This window comes from Phalangium opilio, unplaced genomic scaffold (genome assembly GCF_054372755.1).
Source record: "Phalangium opilio isolate 3A_F unplaced genomic scaffold, DU_Popi_V2 ptg000537l_1, whole genome shotgun sequence".
Taxonomy (NCBI): Eukaryota; Metazoa; Arthropoda; class Arachnida; order Opiliones; family Phalangiidae; genus Phalangium; species Phalangium opilio.
The window spans coordinates 1,329,487-1,347,997 of record NW_028324243.1 but is presented as its reverse complement, the minus strand read 5'-3'; the positions used below and the strand labels follow the sequence as shown (position 1 = coordinate 1,347,997).

Here is an 18,511-nt window from a genome sequence, read left to right as displayed (position 1 = left end):
GGTACTTGTGGGTGCTTGTAGGTACTTGGGGGTGCTTGTAGGTACTTGGGGGTGCTTGTAGGTACTTGTGGGTGCTTGTAGGTACTTGTGGGTGCTTGTAGGGTCTTGTGGGTGCTTGTGGGTGCTTGTAGGTACTTGTGGGTGCTTGTAGGTGCTCGTGGGTGCTTGTGGGTGCTTGTAGGTACTTGTGGGTACTTGTAGGTACTTGTGGGTGCTCGTAGGTGCTTGTGGGTGCTCGTAGGTGCTTGTGGGTGTTTGTAGGTGCTTGTGGGTGTTTGTAGGTACTTGTGGGTGCTTGTAGGTACTCGTGGGTACTTGTAGGTACTTGTGGGTACTTGTGGGTACTTGTGGGTGCTTATGGGTACTCGTGGGTACTTGTAGGTACTCGTGGGTACTTGTAGGTACTCGTGGGTACTTGTAGGTACTTGTGGGTACTTGTGGGTACTTGTGGGTACTTGTAGGTACTTGTGGGTACTTGTAGGTACTTGTAGGTAATTGTGGGTACTTGTGGGTACTTGTGGGTACTTGTAGGTACTTGTGGGTGCTTGTAGGTACTTGTAGGTACTTGTGGGTACTTGTGGGTACTTGTAGGTACTTGTGGGTGCTTGTAGGTTTTTGTGGGTGCTTGTAGGTACCTGTGGGTACTTGTAGGTACTTGTGGGTACTTGTAGGTACTTGTGAGTGCTTGTAGGTACTTGTGGGTACTTGTAGGTACTTGTGGGTGCTTGTAGGTACTTGTGGGTACTTGTAGGTTTTTGTGGGTGCTTGTAGGTACTTGTGGGTGCTTGTGGGTGCTTATAGGTACTTGTGGGTGCTTGTAGGTACTTGTAGGTACTTATGGGTACTTGTAGGTGCTTGTGGGTGCTTGTAGGTACTTGTGGGTGCTTGTAGGTACTTGGGGGTGCTTGTAGGTACTTGGGGGTGCTTGTAGGTACTTGTGGGTGCTTGTAGGTACTTGTGGGTGCTTGTAGGGTCTTGTGGGTGCTTGTGGGTGCTTGTAGGTACTTGTGGGTGCTTGTAGGTGCTCGTGGGTGCTTGTGGGTGCTTGTAGGTACTTGTGGGTACTTGTAGGTACTTGTGGGTGCTCGTAGGTGCTTGTAGGTACTTGTGGGTACTTGTAGGTACTTGTGGGTGCTCGTAGGTGCTTGTGGGTGCTCGTAGGTGCTTGTGGGTGTTTGTAGGTGCTTGTGGGTGTTTGTAGGTACTTGTGGGTGCTTGTAGGTACTTGTGGGTGCTTGTAGGTACTTGTGGGTACTTTTAGGTACTTGTGGGTGCTCGTAGGTGCTCGTAGGTGCTTGTGGGTGTTTGTAGGTGCTTGTGGGTGTTTGTAGGTACTTGTGGGTGCTTGTAGGTACTTGTGGGTACTTGTAGGTACTTGTGGGTGCTTGTTGGTGCTTGTGGGTGTTTGTAGGTGCCTGTGGATGTTTGTAGGTACTTGCGGGTGCTTGTAGGTACTTGCGGGTGCTTGTAGGTACTTGTGGGTACTTGTAGGTACTTGTAGGTAATTGTGGGTACTTGTGGGTACTTGTGGGTACTTGTAGGTACTTGTGGGTGCTTGTAGGTACTTGTAGGTACTTGTGGGTACTTGTGGGTACTTGTGGGTACTTGTAGGTACTTGTGGGTGCTTGTAGGTTTTTGTGGGTGCTTGTAGGTACCTGTGGGTACTTGTAGGTACTTGTGGGTACTTGTAGGTACTTGTGGGTGCTTGTAGGTTTTTGTGGGTGCTTGTAGGTACTTGCGGGTGCTTGTAGGTACTTGTGGGTACTTGTAGGTACTTGTGGGTGCTTGTAGGTACTTGTGGGTACTTGTAGGTACTTGTGGGTGCTTGTAGGTTTTTGTGGGTGCTTGTAGGTTTTTGTGGGTGCTTGTAGGTACTTGTGGGTGCTTGTGGGTGCTTATAGGTACTTGTGGGTGCTTGTAGGTACTTGGGGGTGCTTGTAGGTACTTGGGGGTGCTTGTAGGTACTTGTGGGTGCTTGTAGGTACTTGTGGGTGCTTGTAGGGTCTTGTGGGTGCTTGTGGGTGCTTGTAGGTACTTGTGGGTGCTTGTAGGTGCTCGTGGGTGCTTGTGGGTGCTTGTAGGTACTTGTGGGTACTTGTAGGTACTTGTGGGTGCTCGTAGGTGCTTGTGGGTGCTCGTAGGTGCTTGTGGGTGTTTGTAGGTGCTTGTGGGTGTTTGTAGGTACTTGTGGGTGCTTGTAGGTACTTGTGGGTGCTTGTAGGTACTTGTGGGTACTTGTAGGTACTTGTGGGTGCTCGTAGGTGCTTGTGGGTGCTCGTAGGTGCTTGTGGGTGTTTGTAGGTGCTTGTGGGTGTTTGTAGGTACTTGTGGGTGCTTGTAGGTACTTGTGGGTACTTGTAGGTACTTGTGGGTGCTTGTTGGTGCTTGTGGGTGTTTGTAGGTGCCTGTGGATGTTTGTAGGTACTTGCGGGTGATTGTAGGTACTTGCGGGTGCTTGTAGGTACTTGTGGGTATTTGTAGGAGCTTGTAGGTACTTATGGGTACTTGTAGGTGCTTGTAGGTACTTATGGGTACTTGTGGGTGCTTGTAGGTACTTGTGGGTGCTTGTAGGTAATTGTGGGTACTTGTAGGTACTTGTGGGTACTTGTGGGTACTTGTAGGTGCTTGTAGGTACTTGTGGGTACTTGTAGGTACTTGTAGGTACTTGTAGGTGCTTGTAGGTACTTGTGGGTACTTGTAGGTACTTGTAGGTGCTTATGGGTACTTGTAGGTACTTGTAGGTACTCGTGGGTACTTGTAGGTGCTTGTAGGTACTTGTGGGTACTTGTAGGTACTTGTGGGTACTTGTGGGTACTTGTGGGTGCTTGTAGGTGCTTGTGGGTACTTGTGGGTGCTTGTAGGTACTTGTGGGTACTTGTGGGTGCTTATAGGTACTTGTGGGTACTTGTAGGTGCTTGTAGGTACTTGTGGGTACTTGTGGGTACTTGTAGGTACTTGTGGGTACTTGTGGGTACCTGTAGGTACCTGTGGGTACTTGTAGGTACTTGTGGGTACTTGTAGGTACTTGTGGGTGCTCGTAGGTGCTTGTGGGTGCTCGTAGGTGCTTGTGGGTGTTTGTAGGTGCTTGTGGGTGTTTGTAGGTACTTGTGGGTGCTTGTAGGTACTTGTGGGTGCTTGTAGGTACTTGTGGGTGCTCGTAGGTGCTTGTGGGTGCTCGTAGGTGCTTGTGGGTGCTCGTAGGTGCTTGTGGGTGTTTGTAGGTGCTTGTGGGTGTTTGTAGGTACTTGTGGGTGCTTGTAGGTACTTGTGGGTACTTGTAGGTACTTGTGGGTGCTTGTTGGTGCTTGTGGGTGTTTGTAGGTGCCTGTGGATGTTTGTACGTACTTGCGGGTGCTTGTAGGTACTTGCGGGTGCTTGTAGGTACTTGTGGGTACTTGTAGGTACTTGTAGGTAATTGTGGGTACTTGTGGGTACTTGTGGGTACTTGTAGGTACTTGTGGGTGCTTGTAGGTACTTGTAGGTACTTGTGGGTACTTGTGGGTACTTGTGGGTACTTGTAGGTACTTGTGGGTGCTTGTAGGTTTTTGTGGGTGCTTGTAGGTACCTGTGGGTACTTGTAGGTACTTGTGGGTACTTGTAGGTACTTGTGGGTGCTTGTAGGTTTTTGTGGGTGCTTGTAGGTTTTTGTGGGTGCTTGTAGGTACTTGTGGGTGCTTGTAGGTACTTGTGGGTACTTGTGGGTGCTTGTAGGTACTTGTGGGTACTTGTAGGTACTTGTGGGTGCTTGTAGGTTTTTGTGGGTGCTTGTAGGTTTTTGTGGGTGCTTGTAGGTACTTGTGGGTGCTTGTGGGTGCTTATAGGTACTTGTTGGTGCTTGTAGGTACTTGTAGGTACTTATGGGTACTTGTAGGTGCTTGTGGGTGCTTGTAGGTACTTGTGGGTGCTTGTAGGTACTTGGGGGTGCTTGTAGGTACTTGGGGGTGCTTGTAGGTACTTGTGGGTGCTTGTAGGTACTTGTGGGTGCTTGTAGGTACTTGTGGGTGCTTGTAGGGTCTTGTGGGTGCTTGTGGGTGCTTGTAGGTACTTGTGGGTGCTTGTAGGTGCTCGTGGGTGCTTGTGGGTGCTTGTAGGTACTTGTGGGTACTTGTAGGTACTTGTGGGTGCTCGTAGGTGCTTGTGGGTGCTCGTAGGTGCTTGTGGGTGTTTGTAGGTGCTTGTGGGTGTTTGTAGGTACTTGTGGGTGCTTGTAGGTACTTGTGGGTGCTTGTAGGTACTTGTGGGTACTTGTAGGTACTTGTGGGTGCTCGTAGGTGCTTGTGGGTGCTCGTAGGTGCTTGTGGGTGTTTGTAGGTGCTTGTGGGTGTTTGTAGGTACTTGTGGGTGCTTGTAGGTACTTGTGGGTACTTGTAGGTACTTGTGGGTGCTTGTTGGTGCTTGTGGGTGTTTGTAGGTGCCTGTGGATGTTTGTAGGTACTTGCGGGTGCTTGTAGGTACTTGCGGGTGCTTGTAGGTACTTGTGGGTACTTGTAGGTGCTTGTAGGTACTTATGGGTACTTGTAGGTGCTTGTAGGTACTTATGGGTACTTGTGGGTGCTTGTAGGTAATTGTGGGTACTTGTAGGTACTTGTGGGTACTTGTGGGTACTTGTAGGTGCTTGTAGGTACTTGTGGGTACTTGTAGGTACTTGTAGGTACTTGTAGGTGCTTGTAGGTACTTGTGGGTACTTGTAGGTACTTGTAGGTGCTTATGGGTACTTGTAGGTACTTGTAGGTACTCGTGGGTACTTGTAGGTGCTTGTAGGTACTTGTGGGTACTTGTAGGTACTTGTGGGTACTTGTGGGTACTTGTAGGTACTTGTGGGTACTTGTGGGTACTTGTAGGTACTTGTGGGTGCTTGTAGGTGCTTGTGGGTACTTGTGGGTGCTTGTAGGTACTTGTGGGTACTTGTGGGTGCTTATAGGTACTTGTGGGTACTTGTAGGTGCTTGTAGGTACTTGTGGGTACTTGTGGGTACTTGTAGGTACTTGTGGGTACTTGTGGGTACCTGTAGGTACCTGTGGGTACTTGTAGGTACTTGGTACTTGTGGGTACTTGTGGGTACTTGTAGGTACTTGTGGGTGCTTGTAGGTACTTGTGGGTGCTTGTAGGTACTTGTAGGTACTTGTGGGTACTTGTGGGTACTTGTGGGTACTTGTAGGTACTTGTGGGTGCTTGTAGGTTTTTGTGGGTGCTTGTAGGTACCTGTGGGTACTTGTAGGTACTTGTGGGTACTTGTAGGTACTTGTGGGTGCTTGTAGGTTTTTGTGGGTTCTTGTAGGTTTTTGTGGGTGCTTGTAGGTACTTGTGGGTGCTTGTAGGTACTTGTGGGTACTTGTAGGTACTTGTGGGTGCTTGTAGGTTTTTGTGGGTGCTTGTAGGTTTTTGTGGGTGCTTGTAGGTTTTTGTGGGTGCTTGTAGGTACCTGTGGGTACTTGTAGGTACTTGTGGGTACTTGTAGGTACTTGTGGGTGCTTGTAGGTTTTTGTGGGTGCTTGTAGGTTTTTGTGGGTGCTTGTAGGTACTTGTGGGTGCTTGTAGGTACTTGTGGGTGCTTGTAGGTACTTGTGGGTGCTTGTAGGTACTTGTGGGTACTTGCCCCGGGTGCCTCTGGGTTCTTACCCCGGGTGCTTGTAGGTACTTGCCCCGGGTGCTCCTGGGTGCTTGCCCAGGGTGCTTGTAGGTACTTGCCCCGGGTGCTCCTGGGAGCTTGTAGGTACGGGCCCCGGGTGCTTGTAGGTACTTGCTCCGGGTGCTTGTAGGTACTTGCTCCGGGTGCTTGTAGGTACTTGCTTCGGGTGCTTGTAGGTACTTGCCCCGGGTACTTTTAGGTGCTTGTGAGGGCTTGTATGTACTTGCCCCGGGTGCTTGTGAGGGCTTGTAGGTACTTGCCCGGGTACTTTTAGGTGCGTGTGAGGGCTTGTATGTACTTGCCCCGGGTGCTTGTAGGTATTTTGCCTCTTCCATAGGATTAACATTACACTAAATTTTGGAAGATCGTAACTCTGGTTATATTAGAGATACGGGGATATCCTTTGATTATGTAATAATCCTATTTGCCCCTTCCCTCCTTCGTTAACATTTGCTCCATAGGATACTCCATATACGGGAAAAACCTAGAAAACTCAGGGAAGTATATGGGGAAAAGCCTGGGAAATCTCATGGAAATTTGTTTTCCAAAAGTTGTATGAACTTTGTTATGGAACGGATGTTATAAACTCATGGTTTTAGTTATATAAAGTTTTACCAAGAAGCGATATCTAGTTCACTAGGGAGAAGGTATAAGATGCCTCAGTATTCGCGCGCCATAGTCCCAGTCCCACTTTCAAAATACAAGGGGGGACGTAAAAGGAGGCCGGGCTATTTTGCCTCTCCTCACTCTTAAAATACGTAGTTTCCGTCATTCGCGTCGCGTTTACGTGAGTTTTCTGGCCCGTGACCAAATAAGCATTTTTTAAACTGGACAATAGGCCAGCGACTTTCCTGACTTGGAATAAATAAACTGGTCCGTGACCATTGACCAGAGCACGTCGTCTGCTAAAAAAGTGGATAATTAAAATATTAGAATTTTAATGTATGGAGTCTGGTTAACCTTGAACTTTCTTAGTAGTCTCGTGGACCACTGACCCCCCCCCCTCCGATTTAATTTTTGAACTGGACCAGGCATTTTTTAAACTGGTCATTTGCCCTGTGTCACCGCCTTAATTCCCACGCTGGCGCGAGTTGCTTTGCGTTGTCGAGTGCGTGATGAAGTCGACTTTGCCTGGAGTCCCAACCTTGAAGGAGAGAGGATTGGAGTGGAAACCACCATACCTATAGCGTTGCCTGTGTACCCCCACCTACGGCACCATAGTCCTCCCAGCATCCTCAGCGGTTAGGTAGGGTCGTACTGGACGAAATTGTAAAAGGCGCTCCCTCTATCTTCAAAATAGAAGCTAGTTCTCATACAAATAAAATGGAGCTACGCGGCAGCACTTAGCAATCGCCTACCGAAGGGTAGGGGCGTGCGCGAGGTACATTGGGAGAGATAGGGTGCCGCAGGTCGCCCATCATCATTTCCAATCCATCTCAACTCCCTTATCCCTGTCCCAACCCCCGCGACTTCCAACCACTAGCATATCCCACTCGATCACGCTCTCTTTTCCCCGGCTACATATTTTGAAGATGGCACTTTTTAGGCGTATTAACAATCTTGGATCATCTTTGTGAACTTTTAGGGTAGCCCTGACTATATTTTGTTTAAGGTTTTAAGCTTAATATCAAACAGACGTTAGTTTATTCTACAAAAAAGTTTGAAACTGACAATCTCGGATCGTCTTTATGAAGTTTTAAGGATATCCGAATTTCATATTGGGTTTAATTGTCAATTTGGTCCTATTTCTGGAATTTTTAGGGAGGCGCCTCGCGTTTCAATAAATGATTGTAAAAAATTGTATTATGTTAAATACAATAAGAATACAAACTTTTATTGATTTACGTTTTTTTTATCATTATAAATAAATGTCTGATTGAGCTAAAGTTATTTTCCCCTTTATATATGTTTCTGCTTAATGCAGATTTTGTAAATGTAAAACAGTTTCTTAACATTCTTAATTAAAGTGAAGACTGAAGGAACAGATATTAATCAAAAATGTCTTGATTAGAATCAAGACCTAAAAAGTGTCGATAAGACTGAGGTTATCACTTGTCTGAAGGATCAGATATTAATTTTTCTTTTTAATTGAAACTTAAATGCATGCTTAAGAAAAACCAACGTTCCATTACCGTTTTCCGTTGAAATAAATTATTTTACTGGTAATGAATTTCAAAAATTTACTTATCTCGGCTTTTCGACCACAATTCCATTCCCCGAAAACATTTTATCATTACATTAATTACTTTAGGGAGATAACGTGTCAAAAAAACCTATAAAACAATAAAAAACTGTAATAGCGGTCTGTTTAGCCATGACAACAACTTTTTTAAAGTTACAAGCACTATATAACCCTTTCGAGACTAAAGGGACCTGAGCAAACTATAGCTTAACCTGCTACTAGCACGACCAGGGAGAATTGATGTAAACTGGAGTTGAAATTTCATCATGTGCGATCTGCGGCCCTGAAACTCTCCCATAGTCCCAGTGTGTGTATAACTTAATTTTTTCGCTGTTATCTGCCAAAATCAACCTTTCTAGGTAGTGCCGCCTCCTCACTTGAATTTTTCATGATATATTAAGGTTTGAACGAACAAAATTCTAGAATACTATTTTCACTACCATGTTCCTCTGCTAACTTGAAGCAAACTTTCCTCTCTTTTTGCTGAATTTTGAATTTATTTATTTCAAACCAAAATATAAAAAATGGATTCTTTTTCCTTTTGTGCTACTTAGAATTTACAAATGTATATAACGTTGTGACGTGCTATATCAAATAGTCTCTAACCATTGTTAGAAAGTAGAGAAATTGGGCAGTAACACTGATCATGCCCAGAACTAAGAGAAAGAAGAATACGACGGTTGACTAAAGTACACTTGATATTACATCATTTTGCAAAACCGCGAGTAAAAACCTTTCTGTCCCTATTGAATTTGGCGCCATTGGTTTTAGAATAATTGAAATGTTCCACTGCGAAGCGTGCCGGTCACGAATGGGGATGTAACGTCTTTAGGAACCTTTTAAAACGCAAAACCATACACGTACTCTCCCAAAACTAATTAATGTAATGATAAAATGTTTTCGGGGAATGGAATTGTGGTCGAAAAGCCGAGATAAGTAAATTTTTGAAATTGATTACCAGTAAAATAATTTATTTCAACGGAAAACGGTAATGGAACGTTGGTTTTTCTTAAGCATGCATTTAAGTTTCAATTATAAAGAAAAATTAATATCTGATCCTTCAGACAAGTGATAACCTCAGTCTTATCGACACTTTTTAGGTCTTGATTCTAATCAAGACATTTTTGATTAATTTAATAAGAAGCGGATAATTTGAATAATGGAATTAGTTGAAATACGGATGCCCTCTAGAGTTTCTTGACTTAATTGCATCATCTTTCTCTCAGCTTTAGAAAAAGCGGGATACTTATCATCTATTTCTTTTTCCCAATCTTCAAAATATGAAAGAAACTCTGTCTGCAACCAATTTAATCGCTCATCTTCCACACTTTCAATAGGACGTTTGTTATCATTTTTCTGCCGCTTTCCTGTAGCGTAATTCGATACATTCATGATATCAAAAAATTTATCCATTAAACGAATGAATTTGACAGTTTCGCTTGCTTTTTCCCCCAAAATGTCCTCCATGGCCAATGCTACACTCTCACTTAGAACCTGTGTCGCTAGCTTAACTCTCATGCGAGAATAAGAATCCAGATATATGTGCTCAAATTTTAGTTTAGGAAGTTTTCTAATAATATTAGACGAGTCAATTTTGTATAACTCCTCAAGATGCGACCATAAGATTTCCTTGTTGTTTTTGATCATCCTTCTGGTAGGAAGCTCAGCCTTTACATTAGTTTTCTTTTTTCCTTTAGATATTTTCTTTTTTGTGAACTTTGGCAAACCACTTTTAGAAAGACAATTTCTTGCAGTCTTCATAATGTGTGGAATGTCATATATGAAATACAATGGCCTTTCTTCAGATCTAGCAAATCCATTTTCACAAAAATGATCAGTACCATAGTTCATTTGGAAAAACTTTCGGTTTGAGGATGCTCCATCTCCGACCACGCATAAAACCCTACAGCCTATTCCTTCTAATCTTCTAATAGTATTCCACACTAAGTGGTTTAATGTTTCTGCGTTTAATGACGCCGTTGGATAAAACGATAAAGGGTATTTTAAGGAAGTAGTTATCCCACGAACCATGATTTGCATGACATGAGTGGCTAATTCCAAGGGTTCGTCTTGGGATTTAGATCTTTCTTCAATGCTTCGAAGTTTTTCAAGCGCATCATCTAACTCTACAAATCCGGATATTTCTCCAGTACTTTTATGATATATGATATCCTGTTGAACCTTCATTTCATCAATGCTTAAACAAACATATTTTTCATGTTCCTTTTTTGAGACTTTGTTGAACTCTTCTTGGAAATACAATAGAGTTTCTTTGGAGAGACCTGGTTTTTGTAGCATATTCTTTGAATAATTATGAAGGGTTCTTTCAGTTGGAAGCTGCAACGCTCGTGATTCTTGTAAAGCTCGATAAGCAGAGGGCGATTTTGAACGCATATAAATACACCATTTAATTATGTTTGGATGCCATTTCCGGGATTTTGGGTTTTTGTCAAGCATTTTTATTTGTTCCATCAAAAATTCCCTAGCAAACTCATTTTCATCATCGTTAACGTGATTCTTCAATATTTTCGCGAATCCTTCGCTAGATAGCTTATCAATTTTTTTCCCTTTTTCTTCAATGTATGATTTTAATTTTTCATCTCGGCGTGAAAGCTTACGCTCATAAGAACGTTCTATCTTTTTTGCTGCTTTAACCTTTTTGATTAAGTCATCTTTCTTCATAGTTTTGTATTTTCTTTTACATTTAGTCACTACATCAAAATTCCGCCTTTTGTATTTGAATATTATACTTCTCAGTTGAGGACGAAATAAAACACAAGCCATACATCTTTTGCTTCTTTGATATGTTGGTTTGAAAATGATAGAGCATTTAGTTGCTCTTATTGCCTGAGTGTTTTTACAAATATATCCACTTTTGCGCTTTATAGATAGGTAACATTTTTTAAATGTTTCTTCGTCATTTCCGCAACAAAGTGACCAAGTATCTATGACTTTCAAGACTTGAAGAAGGGACTCAGGGCAATCAACTACTTGTGGTATTTCTTGAAAAATATAATGAGTCTTTTCTATGACGTCATTCCAAATGTATAGAGAAATGGAGTTATCTTCATTAACAAGAAGTTTTAAAATAACAGAATCATGAAGGATTTTAAAAACTTCAAGTGCATCATATCTTTCGGTTTTAATGGTTTTAAACCATCCGTCTGGAGCAGAGAAAGCTTCCCAAACATTTCTAAACAGCAATTCTGAATTAACTGGCTCCAAAAAATGTTCACTGCATAAGTTGGGGTGAACAGCTACTGATAGGTTTTCCCCGCTATCATTTAAACTCATCCCATCTATGAAAAATCTTTCTGCAATCTCAACTATAACGAATTTGTTCTCATTAGTCTTAAGTTGCATGCATTTACAGAAATAACGGTTACCGGAATTGTTTCCCAGTTCCATTATCGTTTCAATAGCTTTGTCCTCTTTAACTGCCTCACAGCTGTGGTCTATATTTATAACTGATGCATTTTCCATGCCATCATTGAAACTAATTCCATCTATTTCTGCAATCTCAACTATATTGAATTTGTTCTAATTAGTCTTATGCTACATGCATTTACAGAAATGACTGTTACCTGAAATGTTTCCAAGCGCCATTAACATTTCAGCAGCTTCATCCTCTTTCGTCGCCTCACACCTACGGCCCATCTTTTTTACTACCAGCTTGGTACTATTAATTGGGTTAGGATTCTGTTTCGTTGGTTCATTCTCAACGAAATGTTTTGAGCAAATCCAGTACGTTTTTAATTTGTTATTTTTGTCCCTCTCTAACAAGTTTTTTATGCTAAAGTCTGCGCGACCACAAGCCTTAACCCATTCTTTACTACGATCAAAATGAATCCTTGAACTTGGAAATTTAAAGAACCTCACGTTCTTCATGTTTGGTTTATCACTATACCTATAGTCACTCTTACAATTTGCGTAAGAACAGCGTTTGCTAGGCATTTTTTTAAATATTTAATGTCTTTAACTTAATATCGAAGTAGACACAAAAAAAAACCGTTTTCGTTTACTAGGCCTTGCCGGTACAACCGTACAATTCAAACTGCGTCGTCTGCATGGGGTAACAAAGTTCTACGTTTTGCCGTCTGAGGGCGCCACATGGCGATACTATTTGAAATCGCCCGGTTTTGCTTGCCTTTCATATCCAGGGGTTATTAATCTGAGATTACATTGAAAGTAGTCGAGGACAGGTAGGGAATTTGCTAGGTACAACGTTCTTCTTATATTAATCGGTTTTTGATAGAAGAAAATGTCTAGTTATGGATTTCCAAAGAAATTCCGATTAATGGAGTCCTTAATTCAATCTATGCAGAGGCTATAGTTAAGTGATATTATTGTTTTGCCAACATTTTAGGAGAATTTCAAGAAATTGTCCGCCGCACGAAACTATTATTAGCCAACTCCATATCTTGAAAATGACCAGCAACTGAGTTACTGATACGATTTGGTCCGATTGGTTGAATTGTTGATTTTTATTAAAATACTGGGCGTATTTTTTACTTTCCTCTCGTTGAACTAAATGTCCTTGACCGGTTTCGGCGTATCTGGCAACTCTGAAAACAAACGATATATTTTACATTTTTTCTATTTCAGGTAAAAACCAAGCGTCATTCTTCCCAACATCAGCTTACATTTGGAGTAAGGTTACTAAACCGAATCACATACGCGATAAATAGTTCATCATCATTATTTAAAAATTTACCAAGGCGCATGCGCTTGTGGATTTTTTCCCCACATCAAGACGAGGTTTAGTGGTTGCGTGTAGAGATGTGAGTCGGTAATTTACCGTCCGTAAATTACCGGTAATTTACCAAATACCGCGTAAATTACCGTTTTATATCTTACCGTAATTTTACAATGGTAATTTACCGGTAAATTACCAAACACTTTTATTACGCCTTAAAACTTCATTTTACACTTAAACGATCAATTATTTCTGTGTTTACTTCCAAAATGAGTCACCAGGCGCTACTCGCTAGCCAGTACTTACAAAGTTACGCCAGAAATTAGTCATTTAATGAATTTTTAGTTAGAGATCAGATTAGAAGGCCACGGCTGCCGTCTTGGTAGCAAAACCCACAAATACGTGTAAAGCAGTCAAGATAGTGCTCGCAATTAAACGTTGTTTAAAGTAATGGATTGTAAGTACAGGGGAAATATAAGTTACCAAAAATTACCGGCTGAATTAACGGTAATTTTTGTTTTCCCGGAGCAGGGTGCGATTCCCATCTGAAGTTTGTTGAACGGGGAAGCAAACAATAGGGTGAGCCTTGGAAGAATGAAGTTACGTAACTAAGGTATTGAGAGTATACAGAGTGTCATTCTTCTGCATTTATTCATTTCTGATAACACGTAATGTTTAATTACTTACAACACGTCGACATTTTGAAGTACATCAAAAGACAAGTTTTTGTTGAAATATAAAGTAGTTGTGCGCCACGTTATAGACTCTTTTCCTTGGTACAATTCTTTTCCATTTTCCGAGAGTTGAGGTTTAAGTAGATCTAACGCTGTCATAAAGAGCCTCGGAGTGTCAATTGCAGCGGCTTTACCATGTAGTAACAAAGTAACCAAATTGTCGTTGTATTCAGTGAATTTGTGGATTGGAGTATCTCTCGCTCCGTCAGTCATTCGATAATTTAGACGTCGAAATTCCGTATCGTCATTATCCTTGACATTCTAAAAATTTAATTATCAATATGACACCACAATGAGACACGGGCTATCAAAGTGCTTTTAAACTTCCAATTTTGATTTTCTAAATTATGCAGCATTTCACCCCGGATTGTTAATTCTTACAATCGGTGTAGGGGTTAGTGATTTTTTGATATCGTATTGGCTCGGGTAATAAAAAATATTGCTTGTTGGTTAATTAGGCTTAGCAGAAAAATGGTTGTCGGGTACCGTCCGGAATTAAAAGTTACAACATATTCTTATCGGATAAAATGATAATAATGGACATCTGTTGAGTAGAGTAAATTTTAGAAATAGTTTGAAATTTTTCCAAACAAATTATCCAAATAGTTTGAAATGTTCAAAACAAATTATCCAAATAGTTTTAAATATTCCAAACAAACTATCCAAATAGATTGAAATATTCCAAACGAATTATCCAAATAGATTGAAATATTCCAAACGAATTATCCAAATAGCTTGAAATGTTCCAAACGAATTATCCAAATAGGTTGATATACTCGAAACAAATTATCCAAATAGTTTGAAATGTTCAAAACAAATTATCCAAATAGTTTGAAATGTTCCAAACAAATTATCCAAATAGATTTAAATATTCCAAACAAATTATCCAAATAGATTAAAATATTCCAAACGAATTATCCAAATAGGATGATATATTCCAAACAAATAATCCAAATGGGATGATATATTCCAAACAAATAATCCAAATAGTTTGAAATATTCCAAAAAATTATTGAAATATTTTGAAATAAAGTATCCGCGAATAACCCTGAAGAAGGAGTTTGAACTTGATACAGGTAGAAGAACGAAACATTTTTCTGCTTGGTTAGATTCAGGTAATTTGCAAAGTCAATTTCGGGCGAGTGTACAATCTGCTTCCTCTATAGTTCTTACCATTATATCATACATTATCGGCGAATAAAATCTAGCTATTGGTGTGATGTTACTGTTAAGCAAATCTCGAATGTTATCAATGCGTTTCTCATTCCCCAACAGATACTCAGATTTGAGGTTTCCAGAGTAAGCCATTATGAGAATAGACGATGTTAAGAACCAGGTGCCAAGAAGAATTCGAAAAGTTATGGTTTTAACATTGACTGGGGGCGCTGCCAAATGTTAAATTTTTTGTTAATTAGCTGCAAATACAACACTTAAGGCATGCACGTATAAGATTAAAATAGACTTTTTTTCGAGCCCTTTGTCTTTATCGTCAATTTTTTAAGGATCTTTTGTTAATTTAGACGTTCAAAAAGTCATTAGACCGAAATAGTTGAATTTAAGCAAGAATTTATTTACTATAAGAATGCCTAAGTCACTAGATTTTACGCTTCTACTCTTACGCCGGTGTTAGTGGACAAGTAATCCCCACCCCTTTCATGTCCGTCATTGCTCTGCGCTTTCCTATTGGATTCCGCGGTGATAGGTCATACAGACGCGATTGACGTATTCCGAATAGAGAAAAAACCACCTCGAGAAAAGTAAACAGAAAATGGAGGCTGCCAGCGGTGCTGAAACGGTTAGGGAAAGGTTTTTAATAGCCATTAACAAGTTAGTTAAAGGTTTTGAACCTAACTTAATGGATTTTGAATACGTGTCTCTACGTGAAAATCGTTCGTTCTATAATTGTTTCTAAACCGAATCAAGTGTACTATACTTACGATTTCGTGAGTTCCAAAAACCAAACCAAGGCTTAACGAAAAAGGTAAAAGAGGTAAATGGTGGAAAACTTAGAGTAAGATAAAATATTAAGTCCCGCCTTGGTTTCCAGCCTCCCTCCACCCATGAGGGGGGATTGTCGACTATCACGCGCGCACCGGACGCCTTTTTAGGCCTTCTTATAGTAAATTCCTTCTTGATTTAAGTTAACAAACGAACCTGTGCTATTTAGACTTAAATGTTACAGAACTTCTCGTTTTAGTTTTTAGCCACATCGTAAATACAGGATGAGGCTATTAGTTTGTCCCGCGAGCCTGTGGTGGGTGTGGTGGTGGTGGTGGTGGGTGTGTAGTAGTTTTTCGCGATTTGGAATGTGGTCAGAATTGCCCAAAGTAATGGTTATGTCAGAGCTAACCGAAGAAATGTTCATTTTATGCCTTTGGCAGTATAAAATTTTTCGTTCGTCATTGAAGGGAGGGAGAGTGAATGTGAGAGAATTGTGGTGAGGTAATAATTTTCGTTCGCGTATTTTAAAAGGATGGGGATAATAATAGTATGTTTAAGCATTGCATTTAATTGTACAGGTAAGGTTATATATATATTTAAAGTGAATATATTTAAAGTGATACTCTCAATGTTTTCCGGTTAGTACAAGTTGAGGGCAGTTTTAGGTAAAAAATGTTCCTAAAACTATGTGTGCCAAAAAATATATCGAATTAAAACGTTTAAAATTAAGAAAAGTACGTTAGATATTTTGAAATTCAAACTAGCCGCGAAATACCGCCCAACTTGTTTTTCACACTGACGTTGCTAATGTCTCTTGATTCATTGGTTGTTTGGAAATTGGAGAATGTAGGGAGCTCTAGACCACTGTATAGTAGCTTTTCACTTTCACTGGGGAAGCGGCGCATATTTGAGAAGACGTTTGTACACATAATTCTGATTTTTATGTTTATTATCCTTTGTTCTCTTAACTATCGGCTACGTTGTAGAGTAAGGATGATAGAGATTTATCAAAATTGTTACAGGTAATGTCTGAAACACCAAATTTTTGCGCTATTTTGGCAAAGGCTTAGCTTCCATGTATAATAATGGTATGGCTTTATTTTAGCCTAATGGCCCTAATCTAAGCTTTAACATATTTTTAATTGTAATTAAACATAGTAAAACTATTACTTTGAACACCAAAATTACAGTGAATCTATTTACCTTCCTTTATAACTTTCAAAGCATCCGTATCGAAATGAGTTATATTAATTTGGCGAAAATGCAGAATAGTATGAAAACTACTTTTAGGGGTAAATCTACTGTACCTCCGAGGGAGAGGAGGGTCGCGGGAGTAATTTAGTTTTTTCGCTCGTGTTTTTGCAAACGACTGTAGAGGGGGCAGTGATCGGAGCGGCGCCGAAAACTAATACTTTTAAAAATTAATTAAAAATAGTTAAGTTATTAAAACTATCAATATCTATATATTTTTGAAAACGTAATTTTAGGTTCGTTCTGATTTAAAACAAGATGGCCCCGGCCTAATTTATGCTTTGCGCGCTCTCTATTGGCTAGAACTGGTATGATTCCGGCAAATATTTTTATCAAATATCCTATCGATTATGAACAAAATCAATTTAGTATGACTATGGTTTAATATAAACATCACTGATCATTTTGACCTAAGGATAAACATATCGCTTACACATGGCACTAAAAATCCTGTAACTAAACCAAATTACAGGCCATAAAGCCTACAACACACCTTAATGGGAAAGTACAGAAGAGCCCTTGTGTTTCTACCAAGTAAACGTTACTACGTAAACGCAATTTTAGTTAAAACTGTATTTATTTTAAATATTACATATTTTGAAAAACAATGAAGAGTAGAAAAATCATGATTAAGAAACTAAATATAACGGTTACTAGCAAAGGAGCTCAAAAGTAAACGACAAGGGTGATGGGGGTAGAATACTCGGAGAATAGCATTATAGCCTACTCGATCACGCGCATCACGACGCAAGCTGCACGCGCTATAGATATAGCAGCTATAGCGCGAGCAGCGCAGCGTCCGTGAGCGCGGATTGAGTGGGCTAGGATCGGAATAAAGGCAGGTTATCTACTTCAGATCTATGCTATATTTAGCGCCATCATGTCAGCCTAATTTTAAATGCATATGCCAAAGTTATTTTTAACTCTTTTGTTCATACATAAAATTTACAATTGAAAAACTAAATTTAATATAGTGTTAACAATTAACAATAATTGCTTCCAAATTGTTGCTAAAATAGTAGTGTACGTAGATGGCGCTACAAAAGGGCAACGCCGGTAGGCATAGCCTCTGCAATCTGCAAGGAAGTGAATTCGAAGATGGTTTATGCAAATTTTGAAACTTGGTTCATAATTGTTGCGTTTAAGAATGGGATGATGATATTGATATTTTTTCTTGATGTCTATATAATTGTTTTCCTTCTGGTGAGAGAAACACGTACATTCATTTCTGAACTCTTTACTTAATGTGAAGTTGTAGTATTAGGTTTTTAATTATTATATTACCAATGCTTATTTTGATTACGTTTATAAAAATAATATTGAACTTTTTTTCTTAAAGTTAGTGATCATAAGTGATGATTAGTAATTTATTAATCTTATTAGTTAAAGTTAAGAGTTCATTAAATAAATTATCATTAACGTTTATAGGTAAATTTAAACTTGAAACGATATTTTGTCTATGGCAAATATGTAACTGAAAAGAACCCAATTAAGAGTTAATTAAATAAATTATCATTATCGTTTTAAGTAAAATTTAAACTTGAAATGATAATTTTTCATTGTCAAAATTTGTTACTGAAAAGTGAAAAGAACCTAAGAAAGTGCTTGTGCTTCGTAAAATTTATTATTAGGCTTATTTGAGTAATCAAACGTTGATAGAAAGATTTTATTGCGACGTATTTTATAATTGTAGCGCTACCCGTTTTAGAGCCAAATTCATGAAAGCGATCTCAAGTTGCGTTAAGTTGCGCAAATTTTGCGTCTGAAGAAAAATTTGCGTTTGGTTCGTATTCACGAAGAGAAAGTTGCGTTTCGCAACTATTTATGTAACGCAAACTGCGCAACTTCATTTCGACCAATTAAAAGCAAGCGCGCCTTTTTTAAGTTAAGCCTACTTTTCAAAAACGACAAAGGCGTTGGTCGATGTTTCATTAAAAGAAAGGCAAGCAAATTGGAAGGAAAGAGAAATTGAATTATATATTAATAACATGTTTGAAGAGTCGTCCAGAGTTAATAAAGGGAGAAATAACTCCAAATGGTAAATTTCACTCGACGAAGCAGATTTCTAAAGCTTGGGA

The 18,511-nt window shown here is 40.0% G+C and overlaps 1 protein-coding gene across 2 annotated transcripts; it reads right to left on the bottom strand.

Annotated features, from left to right (window-relative positions):
* Positions 1-8,887: 8,887 nt before the first annotated feature.
* LOC149588723 (uncharacterized) lies at positions 8,888-11,864 on the bottom strand. Of its 2 annotated transcripts, none has more exons than XM_089862198.1 (3): positions 11,396-11,864; positions 11,198-11,335; positions 8,888-11,137 (listed from the first exon to the last, which is right to left on the bottom strand). In XM_089862198.1, exons 1-3 carry the CDS (start codon positions 11,763-11,765, stop codon positions 8,940-8,942), a joined length of 2,706 nt encoding a protein of 901 aa, XP_089718324.1. In that variant the 5' UTR covers positions 11,766-11,864; the 3' UTR covers positions 8,888-8,939. The 2 variants fall into 2 exon arrangements, with proteins under 2 accessions (XP_089718324.1, XP_089718325.1); XM_089862199.1 differs by having other exon boundaries at positions 11,198-11,323.
* Between the last annotated feature and the right edge of the window lie 6,647 nt (positions 11,865-18,511).